At 35.0% G+C, this 12,134-nt stretch overlaps 2 protein-coding genes across 2 annotated transcripts; both read left to right on the plus strand.

The window, feature by feature from the left end:
• The first annotated feature begins 2,834 nt into the window (after nucleotides 1-2,834).
• Nucleotides 2,835-4,973, plus strand: LOC140828388 (WAT1-related protein At5g07050-like). Its single transcript, XM_073191366.1, has 7 exons — nucleotides 2,835-3,156; nucleotides 3,284-3,346; nucleotides 3,464-3,580; nucleotides 3,699-3,948; nucleotides 4,076-4,234; nucleotides 4,393-4,544; nucleotides 4,630-4,973. Exons 1-7 carry the CDS (start codon nucleotides 2,954-2,956, stop codon nucleotides 4,832-4,834), a joined length of 1,149 nt encoding a protein of 382 aa, XP_073047467.1. The 5' UTR covers nucleotides 2,835-2,953; the 3' UTR covers nucleotides 4,835-4,973.
• A 3,618-nt stretch (nucleotides 4,974-8,591) lies between these two features.
• On the plus strand, nucleotides 8,592-10,908 carry LOC140828389 (WAT1-related protein At5g07050-like). Its single transcript, XM_073191367.1, has 7 exons — nucleotides 8,592-8,926; nucleotides 9,054-9,116; nucleotides 9,234-9,350; nucleotides 9,469-9,718; nucleotides 9,846-10,004; nucleotides 10,161-10,312; nucleotides 10,398-10,908. The coding sequence occupies exons 1-7, from the start codon at nucleotides 8,724-8,726 to the stop codon at nucleotides 10,600-10,602; spliced, it is 1,149 nt and encodes a 382-aa protein (XP_073047468.1). The 5' UTR covers nucleotides 8,592-8,723; the 3' UTR covers nucleotides 10,603-10,908.
• Nucleotides 10,909-12,134: the final 1,226 nt, after the last annotated feature.

Here is a 12,134-nt window from a genome sequence, read left to right on the forward strand (position 1 = left end):
AACAGGACACATAATATGACGAGATCGATGAAGAAATAACAGAATATACGTGCCTTGGATAATTTGAAATACCGTAACGGCGATACCGAAGCGGAGACAGAGTGAGGGTCGATCCGGGACGAGCGTGGCATGATTTTCTTTGAATAAAATTCCACAAAATCTTCCTGGAACCGAAAGGGAGGGGCGGCTGCACACTTGGGATAAGACCCTAGGTTTTGCTCTTTTTTTTTAAATAAAAGAAGTGGAAATCTGAATGTGTGTGTGTTTAGGCGTTTATTAGTGTGTGTAAAAGTGTGTTTGTGTGTGATTAGTAAATTAGGAAAAATTGCATAATTAAATAATAAATAAAACCATTTAAAATACTAACACTCTTTAAACTTTAATAAAATCCCTCAATTAAAATAATGCACACAAAAATACTAATTTTAAAAGTTTTAAACTCTTAAATAACTAAACACCTAAATAAGGCTTTAAAATGCTAAACTAAATAAATTATTTAAAATGCCCCTTCCTAACTTTTAAAATAAAATACCGCATTTTAAATTGCCAAAAATCGTCCCCGGTCTTTTCTTCGATCCCGCCTCGAATAATCACTTGATACATGAAACTCGAAAAACATTTTAACGTGCATCGTATAAACATAATTAATTTAAAATAATACATTTCAATAAATCACGCACTACTAAGACTCGTTTTAAAATTAAATAAATACTTTAATAATTAAATAAATGCATGGGTTATACGTGTACTGAATTTGGGCACTACACTGTCGCTGATGTTTTCGCCGTCGGGTACAACGGTTATATATAGATGGATCCATCGACTTAGAGCTGATACGAAAATCACAACTAATGATCTGAATTCAATAAGGAAAAATGAACACGTATATGTCGATACGATATGACATGATTTGAAATGAATATATCTACGCTTATGTTTATATTTTTGAAGATCATGAAACTTATGTTAATTACAGTAATTTTCATTGTTGCTTGATATGTATATGTACTTGTTATTACGGTTCGAGAGTTCTAAGTCTTTAGACTCAGTAGGTGTGATTGTTGTATGTGATCTTGAGGATGTGGAGACTGGAAGCACTGAATACTGAGTAGGTGGAGCTGGGGGTACACATGATAACCCGATGAGCTTGCATTTTTCCGCATATTATGTTTAGGAGTCAGGTTTTTAAATAGTAGTTCACATGTTTTTGATTTTCGTTTATCGGGTGATGGCCAGAATTTTAGATAGTCGTTGTTGTTACATTTTAAGATTTTGTGTAACTGCATTTGCTTTTAGTTAGTTAGTGATTGAGTGAATTTTAAAACAAGTTTTTATATTTTTGAAAAGGTAAGGTTGAGTTCCATATTTTTTTACTTGAAATGGAAATAAACAGAATGAGCTCTCTCTGCCAAATGAGTTAATGGGATGTGTTCCATTGATTAAGGTTACCTAAACATGACAACCAAAGAGTAAAACTTTTAGGATGTCGAACACAATCTAGACCTATAAAATTAGATGTGACATTATTAAATAAAATTATATGCTGGAGAATATAATTCATGGATTTTTTGTAGGGGTGATCACTGTGCGGTTTAATAAGTCACTAGGATTTTCAAACTCCGTTTTGGTCGAAAATCTTGCTGGCCAAACAAACCAAAATCAGCCATCCCTGACTCATTGAAAAAACCAGGTTGAATAGTAGAGGTTCCTGAAAAAACTTATTATGTGATGAATTTTTGTCTGTTTTTTTTTTAATGTCTTCACTACAACAAAAACGATTTTCCGCAGCGCACATCGCATGTTACAAAGCTACAAGCCGTTGAAAGTTCAAGATTATCTGCGGCTACATGTAAATGCTGTTAATACTATTATTAGGAAAATAGCAAATATTAGCGACGGATATCAGCGACGGTTAATTCTGTCGCTAAATTGAGCGACGATTATTAGTCCGTCGCTGATACAATTGTAGCGACGGTTTTGTGATAACCGTCGCTAATGCAATTTTAGCGACGTTTGTGGTATAACTATCGTCGCTAAATTCCGTCGCAAGCACCATCCGCACTTCTACCGTGTCCGCGCTTACGAATCACGGACGCTGGTCCACGTGAGCAGCGTCCGCGCTTCGTAAGCGCGGATTAAGCTATTTTTGCAAACATTTTTTTTAAATTACTTTTGAAATTAATTTTAAAAATTGAATTATTTTAAAAAAAAAAACCCACACACACACATGAAATTTATTTTATAATATTTAATTTTTTTAAAAAATATTTCATTTTTCTATTTAGAAGAATATATACTTGCTCCTATCCAAATTTAGGTTCCTTGGTTGCATCATCAAGAAGTAAGCTCACCTTCATCCCATAGCTCTCATCTATACTATTTTATTAAAGCTGAGGGCATGATATTTCAAATTTTACCCTTATATGATACTAATATTATATTTTTGTTTTATGTTTTTTTTTAAAAAATTTCAACACATATTTTTATTTTTATTATTTCAATAATTCAAATATCAATTTAGTCCCTTCATATTTTACCAAATTTCACTTTAATCTATTAATAATGATAAAAAACTGTACACACATCGCATGTGCAAATGAACTAAGCATATATATTGACCACCATGAACTGCAACCCACTAATTGTAATCATCAGCCTCGATTTGCGCCACGTGGATCTCAGATCCGCCGTTCAACCTCTCCGACCAAAAAACCAGAATATCCATTAAGATACACATGCATATATGCTTATTGAAAAGACCAAAACACCCCTTCCCCTCAATTTTTTTCCGCTATAAATATACTAGTTTTGAGTCCTATATTACTTGGGACAAACACAAGCTCTTCAAGTGTTTTCCTCTTTAGTCGTGTCTGAGTCTCTTACAAAAACATAGTTCTTGTTTTGTTTTGTTTTGTTTCCAAATATTATATAGTTTTGAAAAAAAGAAAGGAAAATGGAAGGAAAAGGATGCTTTGGGAACTTTTATGAGAAATCTAAGCCTTACATAGCCATGATTAGCTTACAATTTGGCTATGCTGGGATGAATATTATAACCAAAGTTTCACTTAATAGAGGGATGAGCCACTATGTCTTGGTTGTGTATAGGCATGCCTTTGCCACTGCGATCATTGCTCCCTTTGCTATTTTTCTTGAAAGGTTCATAACGTATACATATATATATACTGTATACACACACTATTTTTCAGAAAAACCCTTTGATTAATTTTATTTATTTTCAAGAAATGAGTGCTAAATCCATAATCTTGTTTTTGTTTTTCCTCAGGAAAGTGAGGCCAAAGATTACATTCACAATTTTCTTGCAGCTATTTGCGTTGGGGCTTCTCGGGTGAGTTTCCGGAACTAGAGTGCTTGGATTCTTAAGCTTGCTACGTTGTAAATGAATATCTGACTCGTGAAAAACGGACTGACGTAATAATATTCTATTGGAATTGGGGTTTCGCAGGCCCGTGATCGATCAGAATTTCTACTACGCGGGGCTGAAATTCACTTCCCCGACTTTTTCATGTGCCATGAGTAACATGCTCCCCGCGATGACATTTGTAATGGCCGTTATCTGCAGGTATGTATGTTATTGCATGTATTTACTAGACAAATATATAAATAGGAATAAAGAAGATTGAAAGTGGACAATTTTCGAACCGAATGATCATCGAGGGTGGTGTACATTTGTGCCGTAGGATGGAGAAGGTAGATTTGAAAAAGTTGAGGTGCCAAGCAAAGGTGGTGGGAACAATAGTGACGGTTGCAGGAGCCATGTTGATGACACTATACAAAGGTGATGTTATCAACATGGTATGGTCCAAATACATTCATCCTAGGAAATCCTATGTTGCTGACACGACTCAAGGCACTGACCAAGATTGGTTTAAGGGTTCGATTCTGCTCATCTTTGCCACTTTTGCTTGGGCTTCTTTCTTCATTCTTCAGGTTTGTTACTTCGTTTTACTCGGCTAAAAAAATCATTGATACAAACAGGTTAGTATTGCATAGAGGGGCAGGCACAAGGATTTTGTTAAAGAAAATGATTCGACTTTTCTTCATTTTCTGAATACAGGCAATCACATTAAGGAAATACACAGCCCAGCTTTCACTAACAGCCCTTGTGTGCTTTATGGGAACACTGCAATCTATTGTTGTCACTCTAGTGATGGAGCACAAGCCAAATGCTTGGGCCATTGGATGGGACATGGATCTATTAGCTGCTGCTTACGCCGTAAGTTCACAACTGAAACTCTTCGTTTATTTATTTAATTTTCTTGTACACTACTTATTGAATAATACAATCATATATATATATATCTATATATATATATATATCTATATATATATCTATATATATATATATATATATATATATATATATATATACAGGGCATTGTTTCATCGAGCATTGCTTACTATGTTCAAGGCCTTGTGATGCAAAAACGAGGGCCGGTATTCGTCACAGCCTTCAGCCCGTTGATGATGATCATTGTGGCAGTCATGGGGTCTTTCATTTTGGCAGAGAAAATATACGTTGGAGGGTACGTAGATTTCGAAACAACTGAAGAACTGATCAAACGAAACATTTTTCGAGTAATTTTTCCAGCTTAATCTACCTTTTTGCAGAGTTATTGGGGCAGCGTTGATAGTGATGGGACTGTACTCGGTTCTGTGGGGAAAATACAAGGAGTACAAAGAGACAGAAGCAGAGGAAATTCTTGAACCAGTAAAGGCCGGTGGCATCAACAATGGAAAAGCCAATCAAAATGGAATGATTATTGAAGATATTGAAGCAAATAGTGTCGGAATGACGCAGAAAAGTGTACGATAAAAGAATGTCTCTTCCAGCAATTGCCATTGGCGCCCCAATGCCACAGCCCCCCCTGATGGCCATTGAAGCCCCGAAACCTTAAACCTGTCAGGGGAAATTATTACAAGAAATATATATATATATATATATATGTAGGTTTTTTGCTCTCTTCTTGTTTTGTTTTTAAAAAATTGTTCTTTGATGGGTTTTTGTCCCCTTTGCTATTAGTTTTTATCGTGATATGAGACGAAGTAGATTTAGGAGTTTGTAACCTCTGGTGTAATCTAAAAATTTCCGAAGAATATTTCATGAAAAGTGTTTAATTTTTTTTAAAAAAAATAAATTTAAATAAAAAAATGCGTGTGTTTGCAAAGTTAGTGTTTTTCATTGCGTCCACTTCGAAAATCTGCTGAGATCTGATTCAGAATCCCACTTACAAATCTCTAATTTGATTTTCTCTCGACATTCTATGTAAGTCATTCTAATGTGTAAAATTGATTTCACTCTTCGCACGTGTGTATATATATATATTAAAGATATTTTCTTTGTTGGAAGCTTATTACTTTTTATAGTTAGATTTTGTAAACAACTGATAATGAAAATAAATCTCGATGCTCGTGAAGAAACACATGTTGTCAATATTAAATTTTATTAAGCTATTCATCGGTGCTTTAGAATTAACACAAGTATTATTGTAATCACTACAAGAAAAGTGGGTTTCCGCGGCGTACAATATACGTCGCGGAAAGGTATGCACGCTGCGACGCACGGTGTAAAGTTGAAAGTCGTCTTAAGTTTGAAATTATTGGCTTACGCTGCGGTTGACTCTAATAACGGTGTGCGGAGTGTGCTATTAATAGTTATCTTTCGGCAGCGTGCGCCGCACGCTATGGTTAAAAGTTTCAACGTCGTGCAAAACATGCTGTTGATATATTGACCAATTGGCAGCGTGCAAGGCACGCCGTGGTTAAAAGTATCCATGGCATGCACAATATGTTGTTGATGATTTATTGGCAGCGTTGATGATTCATTGGCAGCGGGTATTGCACGCTGCGGTTAAAAGCAACCATGGCATCCGCAATATGCTGTTGATAAGGCGCAATGCAAACTGTAATTGATATATTATTGTACGCTGTCGATTTGGTTTATCAGCAACGTGCGGCATTGTAAGCAATGAGTCATGAAATCAATCATCAAGAATTCATTATCACACATCTTCGGTATATTGACAGGTAATGAATAATTGTGAAAAGAATTATGTACTAACCAGATGAGAGACTGAAATATAAAGTATACAAAAAATCTGATATAACGGTACTGACAAACCTGAATAAGTTGTTGGATCACTTCTCGAGCACTCGTAACTTCTACCTCAGTAAGATTGTCAACATAAACACCTTTCTTAGTGTCTTCTCTTATCTGTGAATTTACAAATTAAAGATTAAATCAGTTCATAATTTTGGCTCAAAAGGAAAAATTGATGGCATGTCAAATGCAACATAGATATATGAAGTCTCCTTTTCTGCTATTGCAATTGTGTAACATGCAACCTTAATATTACCATTTGTCCAAAACACATCATTGAACTATATTACCTCGACCAAATGAGCTTATGTCTAGTTAAATATGAAATTTTAGTAAGAGTATGATTGAGTAATGAACTGATTTTTCCTCTATCTAAATAAATATATACTAAAAAAGTGAAATTTTTGTTACTTGGTACATGAAAATGAAATCTTAACATGATGTTTCATCCACCAATGATGATTGATCCCTTAAAATGTGGTCATAAATAATTACAGCTGAATTTGAAGATAGCTTCGTGTCAGGTACGGATGAGTTACAAAGTAAGCAACTTGTATTGAATAAAAGAAATACCTGTAAAGAAATACCTGTAATGAGTTAACATAAGAAACTTATGTTAATTACAGTAATTTTCATTGTTGCTTGATATGTATATGTACTTGTTATTACGGTTCGAGAGTTCTAAGTCTTTAGACTCAGTAGGTGTGATTGTTGTATGTGATCTTGAGGATGTGGAGACTGGAAGCACTGAATACTGAGTAGGTGGAGCTGGGGGTACACATGATAACCCGATGAGCTTGCATTTTTCCGCATATTATGTTTAGGAGTCAGGTTTTTAAATAGTAGTTCACATGTTTTTGATTTTCGTTTATCGGGTGATGGCCAGAATTTTAGATAGTCGTTGTTGTTACATTTTAAGATTTTGTGTAACTGCATTTGCTTTTAGTTAGTTAGTGATTGAGTGAATTTTAAAACAAGTTTTTATATTTTTGAAAAGGTAAGGTTGAGTTCCATATTTTTTTACTTGAAATGGAAATAAACAGAATGAGCTCTCTCTGCCAAATGAGTTAATGGGATGTGTTCCATTGATTAAGGTTACCTAAACATGACAACCAAAGAGTAAAACTTTTAGGATGTCGAACACAATCTAGACCTATAAAATTAGATGTGACATTATTAAATAAAATTATATGCTGGAGAATATAATTCATGGATTTTTTGTAGGGGTGATCACTGTGCGGTTTAATAAGTCACTAGTATTTTCAAACTCCGTTTTGGTCGAAAATCTTGCTGGCCAAACAAACCAAAATCAGCCATCCCTGACTCATTGAAAAAACCAGGTTGAATAGTAGAGGTTCCTGAAAAAACTTATTATGTGATGAATTTTTGTCTGTTTTTTTTTTAATGTCTTCACTACAACAAAAACGATTTTCCGCAGCGCACATCGCATGTTACAAAGCTACAAGCCGTTGAAAGTTCAAGATTATCTGCGGCTACATGTAAATGCTGTTAATACTATTATTAGGAAAATAGCAAATATTAGCGACGGATATCAGCGACGGTTAATTCTGTCGCTAAATTGAGCGACGATTATTAGTCCGTCGCTGATACAATTGTAGCGACGGTTTTGTGATAACCGTCGCTAATGCAATTTTAGCGACGTTTGTGGTATAACTATCGTCGCTAAATTCCGTCGCAAGCACCATCCGCACTTCTACCGTGTCCGCGCTTACGAATCACGGACGCTGGTCCACGTGAGCAGCGTCCGCGCTTCGTAAGCGCGGATTAAGCTATTTTTGCAAACATTTTTTTTAAATTACTTTTGAAATTAATTTTAAAAATTGAATTATTTTAAAAAAAAAAACCCACACACACACATGAAATTTATTTTATAATATTTAATTTTTTTAAAAAATATTTCATTTTTCTATTTAGAAGAATATATACTTGCTCCTATCCAAATTTAGGTTCCTTGGTTGCATCATCAAGAAGTAAGCTCACCTTCATCCCATAGCTCTCATCTATACTATTTTATTAAAGCTGAGGGCATGATATTTCAAATTTTACCCTTATATGATACTAATATTATATTTTTGTTTTATGTTTTTTTTTAAAAAATTTCAACACATATTTTTATTTTTATTATTTCAATAATTCAAATATCAATTTAGTCCCTTCATATTTTACCAAATTTCACTTTAATCTATTAATAATGATAAAAAACTGTACACACATCGCATGTGCAAATGAACTAAGCATATATTACTTGACCACCATGAACTGCAACCCACTAATTGTAATCATCAGCCTCGATTTGCGCCACGTGGATCTCAGATCCGCCGTTCAACCTCTCCGACCAAAAAACCAGAATATCCATTAAGATACACATGCATATATGCTTATTGAAAAGACCAAAACACCCCTTCCCCTCAATTTTTTTCCGCTATAAATATACTAGTTTTGAGTCCTATATTACTTGGGACAAACACAAGCTCTTCAAGTGTTTTCCTCTTTAGTCGTGTCTGAGTCTCTTACAAAAACATAGTTCTTGTTTTGTTTTGTTTTGTTTCCAAATATTATATAGTTTTGAAAAAAAGAAAGGAAAATGGAAGGAAAAGGATGCTTTGGGAACTTTTATGAGAAATCTAAGCCTTACATAGCCATGATTAGCTTACAATTTGGCTATGCTGGGATGAATATTATAACCAAAGTTTCACTTAATAGAGGGATGAGCCACTATGTCTTGGTTGTGTATAGGCATGCCTTTGCCACTGCGATCATTGCTCCCTTTGCTATTTTTCTTGAAAGGTTCATAACGTATACATATATATATACTGTATACACACACTATTTTTCAGAAAAACCCTTTGATTAATTTTATTTATTTTCAAGAAATGAGTGCTAAATCCATAATCTTGTTTTTGTTTTTCCTCAGGAAAGTGAGGCCAAAGATTACATTCACAATTTTCTTGCAGCTATTTGCGTTGGGGCTTCTCGGGTGAGTTTCCGGAACTAGAGTGCTTGGATTCTTAAGCTTGCTACGTTGTAAATGAATATCTGACTCGTGAAAAACGGACTGACGTAATAATATTCTATTGGAATTGGGGTTTCGCAGGCCCGTGATCGATCAGAATTTCTACTACGCGGGGCTGAAATTCACTTCCCCGACTTTTTCATGTGCCATGAGTAACATGCTCCCCGCGATGACATTTGTAATGGCCGTTATCTGCAGGTATGTATGTTATTGCATGTATTTACTAGACAAATATATAAATAGGAATAAAGAAGATTGAAAGTGGACAATTTTCGAACCGAATGATCATCGAGGGTGGTGTACATTTGTGCCGTAGGATGGAGAAGGTAGATTTGAAAAAGTTGAGGTGCCAAGCAAAGGTGGTGGGAACAATAGTGACGGTTGCAGGAGCCATGTTGATGACACTATACAAAGGTGATGTTATCAACATGGTATGGTCCAAATACATTCATCCTAGGAAATCCTATGTTGCTGACACGACTCAAGGCACTGACCAAGATTGGTTTAAGGGTTCGATTCTGCTCATCTTTGCCACTTTTGCTTGGGCTTCTTTCTTCATTCTTCAGGTTTGTTACTTCGTTTTACTCGGCTAAAAAAATCATTGATACAAACAGGTTAGTATTGCATAGAGGGGCAGGCACAAGGATTTTGTTAAAGAAAATGATTCGACTTTTCTTCATTTTCTGAATACAGGCAATCACATTAAGGAAATACACAGCCCAGCTTTCACTAACAGCCCTTGTGTGCTTTATGGGAACACTGCAATCTATTGTTGTCACTCTAGTGATGGAGCACAAGCCAAATGCTTGGGCCATTGGATGGGACATGGATCTATTAGCTGCTGCTTACGCCGTAAGTTCACAACTGAAACTCTTCGTTTATTTATTTAATTTTCTTGTACACTACTTATTGAATAATACAATCATATATATATATATCTATATATATATATATATATCTATATATATATCTATATATATATATATATATATATATATATATATACAGGGCATTGTTTCATCGAGCATTGCTTACTATGTTCAAGGCCTTGTGATGCAAAAACGAGGGCCGGTATTCGTCACAGCCTTCAGCCCGTTGATGATGATCATTGTGGCAGTCATGGGGTCTTTCATTTTGGCAGAGAAAATATACGTTGGAGGGTACGTAGATTTCGAAACAACTGAAGAACTGATCAAACGAAACATTTTTCGAGTAATTTTTCCAGCTTAATCTACCTTTTTGCAGAGTTATTGGGGCAGCGTTGATAGTGATGGGACTGTACTCGGTTCTGTGGGGAAAATACAAGGAGTACAAAGAGACAGAAGCAGAGGAAATTCTTGAACCAGTAAAGGCCGGTGGCATCAACAATGGAAAAGCCAATCAAAATGGAATGATTATTGAAGATATTGAAGCAAATAGTGTCGGAATGACGCAGAAAAGTGTACGATAAAAGAATGTCTCTTCCAGCAATTGCCATTGGCGCCCCAATGCCACAGCCCCCCCTGATGGCCATTGAAGCCCCGAAACCTTAAACCTGTCAGGGGAAATTATTACAAGAAATATATATATATATATATATATGTAGGTTTTTTGCTCTCTTCTTGTTTTGTTTTTTAAAAAATTGTTCTTTGATGGGTTTTTGTCCCCTTTGCTATTAGTTTTTATCGTGATATGAGACGAAGTAGATTTAGGAGTTTGTAACCTCTGGTGTAATCTAAAAATTTCCGAAGAATATTTCATGAAAAGTGTTTAATTTTTTTTAAAAAAAATAAATTTAAATAAAAAAATGCGTGTGTTTGCAAAGTTAGTGTTTTTCATTGCGTCCACTTCGAAAATCTGCTGAGATCTGATTCAGAATCCCACTTACAAATCTCTAATTTGATTTTCTCTCGACATTCTATGTAAGTCATTCTAATGTGTAAAATTGATTTCACTCTTCGCACGTGTGTATATATATATATTAAAGATATTTTCTTTGTTGGAAGCTTATTACTTTTTATAGTTAGATTTTGTAAACAACTGATAATGAAAATAAATCTCGATGCTCGTGAAGAAACACATGTTGTCAATATTAAATTTTATTAAGCTATTCATCGGTGCTTTAGAATTAACACAAGTATTATTGTAATCACTACAAGAAAAGTGGGTTTCCGCGGCGTACAATATACGTCGCGGAAAGGTATGCACGCTGCGACGCACGGTGTAAAGTTGAAAGTCGTCTTAAGTTTGAAATTATTGGCTTACGCTGCGGTTGACTCTAATAACGGTGTGCGGAGTGTGCTATTAATAGTTATCTTTCGGCAGCGTGCGCCGCACGCTATGGTTAAAAGTTTCAACGTCGTGCAAAACATGCTGTTGATATATTGACCAATTGGCAGCGTGCAAGGCACGCCGTGGTTAAAAGTATCCATGGCATGCACAATATGTTGTTGATGATTTATTGGCAGCGTTGATGATTCATTGGCAGCGGGTATTGCACGCTGCGGTTAAAAGCAACCATGGCATCCGCAATATGCTGTTGATAAGGCGCAATGCAAACTGTAATTGATATATTATTGTACGCTGTCGATTTGGTTTATCAGCAACGTGCGGCACATTAACGTTATTTATATTATTATGAACCAAATTTTAAACAATAATATCGAAACTCAAAAGATTTATCGCACAACATCCAACCAATCACCGGAATTAAAACAAAATAATAAGATAACATAAAAACTAAGTAATTAATGTCAATTCTCCTTTATCCAATAAGACAAAAAACTTGATAAAGTAAACAAAATATTCAGTAATATGATGGTTTGATGCAATAGTGTATCTAACTCTAGAACCAATATAAAATCTGTATCAGTCACATGAAACAATAAATTTAGAAAACCATGCTACTGTGCTTACAACTGCATCATCCAGAAAAATCATTTCAAAATTCGGTCGAATTAAGTCTACCTGCTCCACAAGAACTCTATCAACCCAAACTTTCCA

This window comes from Primulina eburnea, chromosome 3 (genome assembly GCF_022965805.1).
Source record: "Primulina eburnea isolate SZY01 chromosome 3, ASM2296580v1, whole genome shotgun sequence".
NCBI lineage: Eukaryota > Viridiplantae > Streptophyta > Magnoliopsida > Lamiales > Gesneriaceae > Primulina > Primulina eburnea.

What these genes read in the sequence shown, in the direction of transcription:
- LOC140828388 (XM_073191366.1), top strand. Translation starts at nt 2,954, where the DNA reads ATGGAAGGAAAAGGATGCTTTGGGAACTTTTATGAGAAATCTAAGCCT. An exon ending in TTTGCTATTTTTCTTGAAAG is followed by an intron (nt 3,157 to 3,283) that starts GTTCATAACGTA and finishes GTTTTTCCTCAG; the next exon opens with GAAAGTGAGGCCAAAGATTA. An exon ending in CTTCTTTCTTCATTCTTCAG is followed by an intron (nt 3,949 to 4,075) that starts GTTTGTTACTTC and finishes TTCTGAATACAG; the next exon opens with GCAATCACATTAAGGAAATA.
- LOC140828389 (XM_073191367.1), top strand. Translation starts at nt 8,724, where the DNA reads ATGGAAGGAAAAGGATGCTTTGGGAACTTTTATGAGAAATCTAAGCCT. An exon ending in TTTGCTATTTTTCTTGAAAG is followed by an intron (nt 8,927 to 9,053) that starts GTTCATAACGTA and finishes GTTTTTCCTCAG; the next exon opens with GAAAGTGAGGCCAAAGATTA. An exon ending in CTTCTTTCTTCATTCTTCAG is followed by an intron (nt 9,719 to 9,845) that starts GTTTGTTACTTC and finishes TTCTGAATACAG; the next exon opens with GCAATCACATTAAGGAAATA.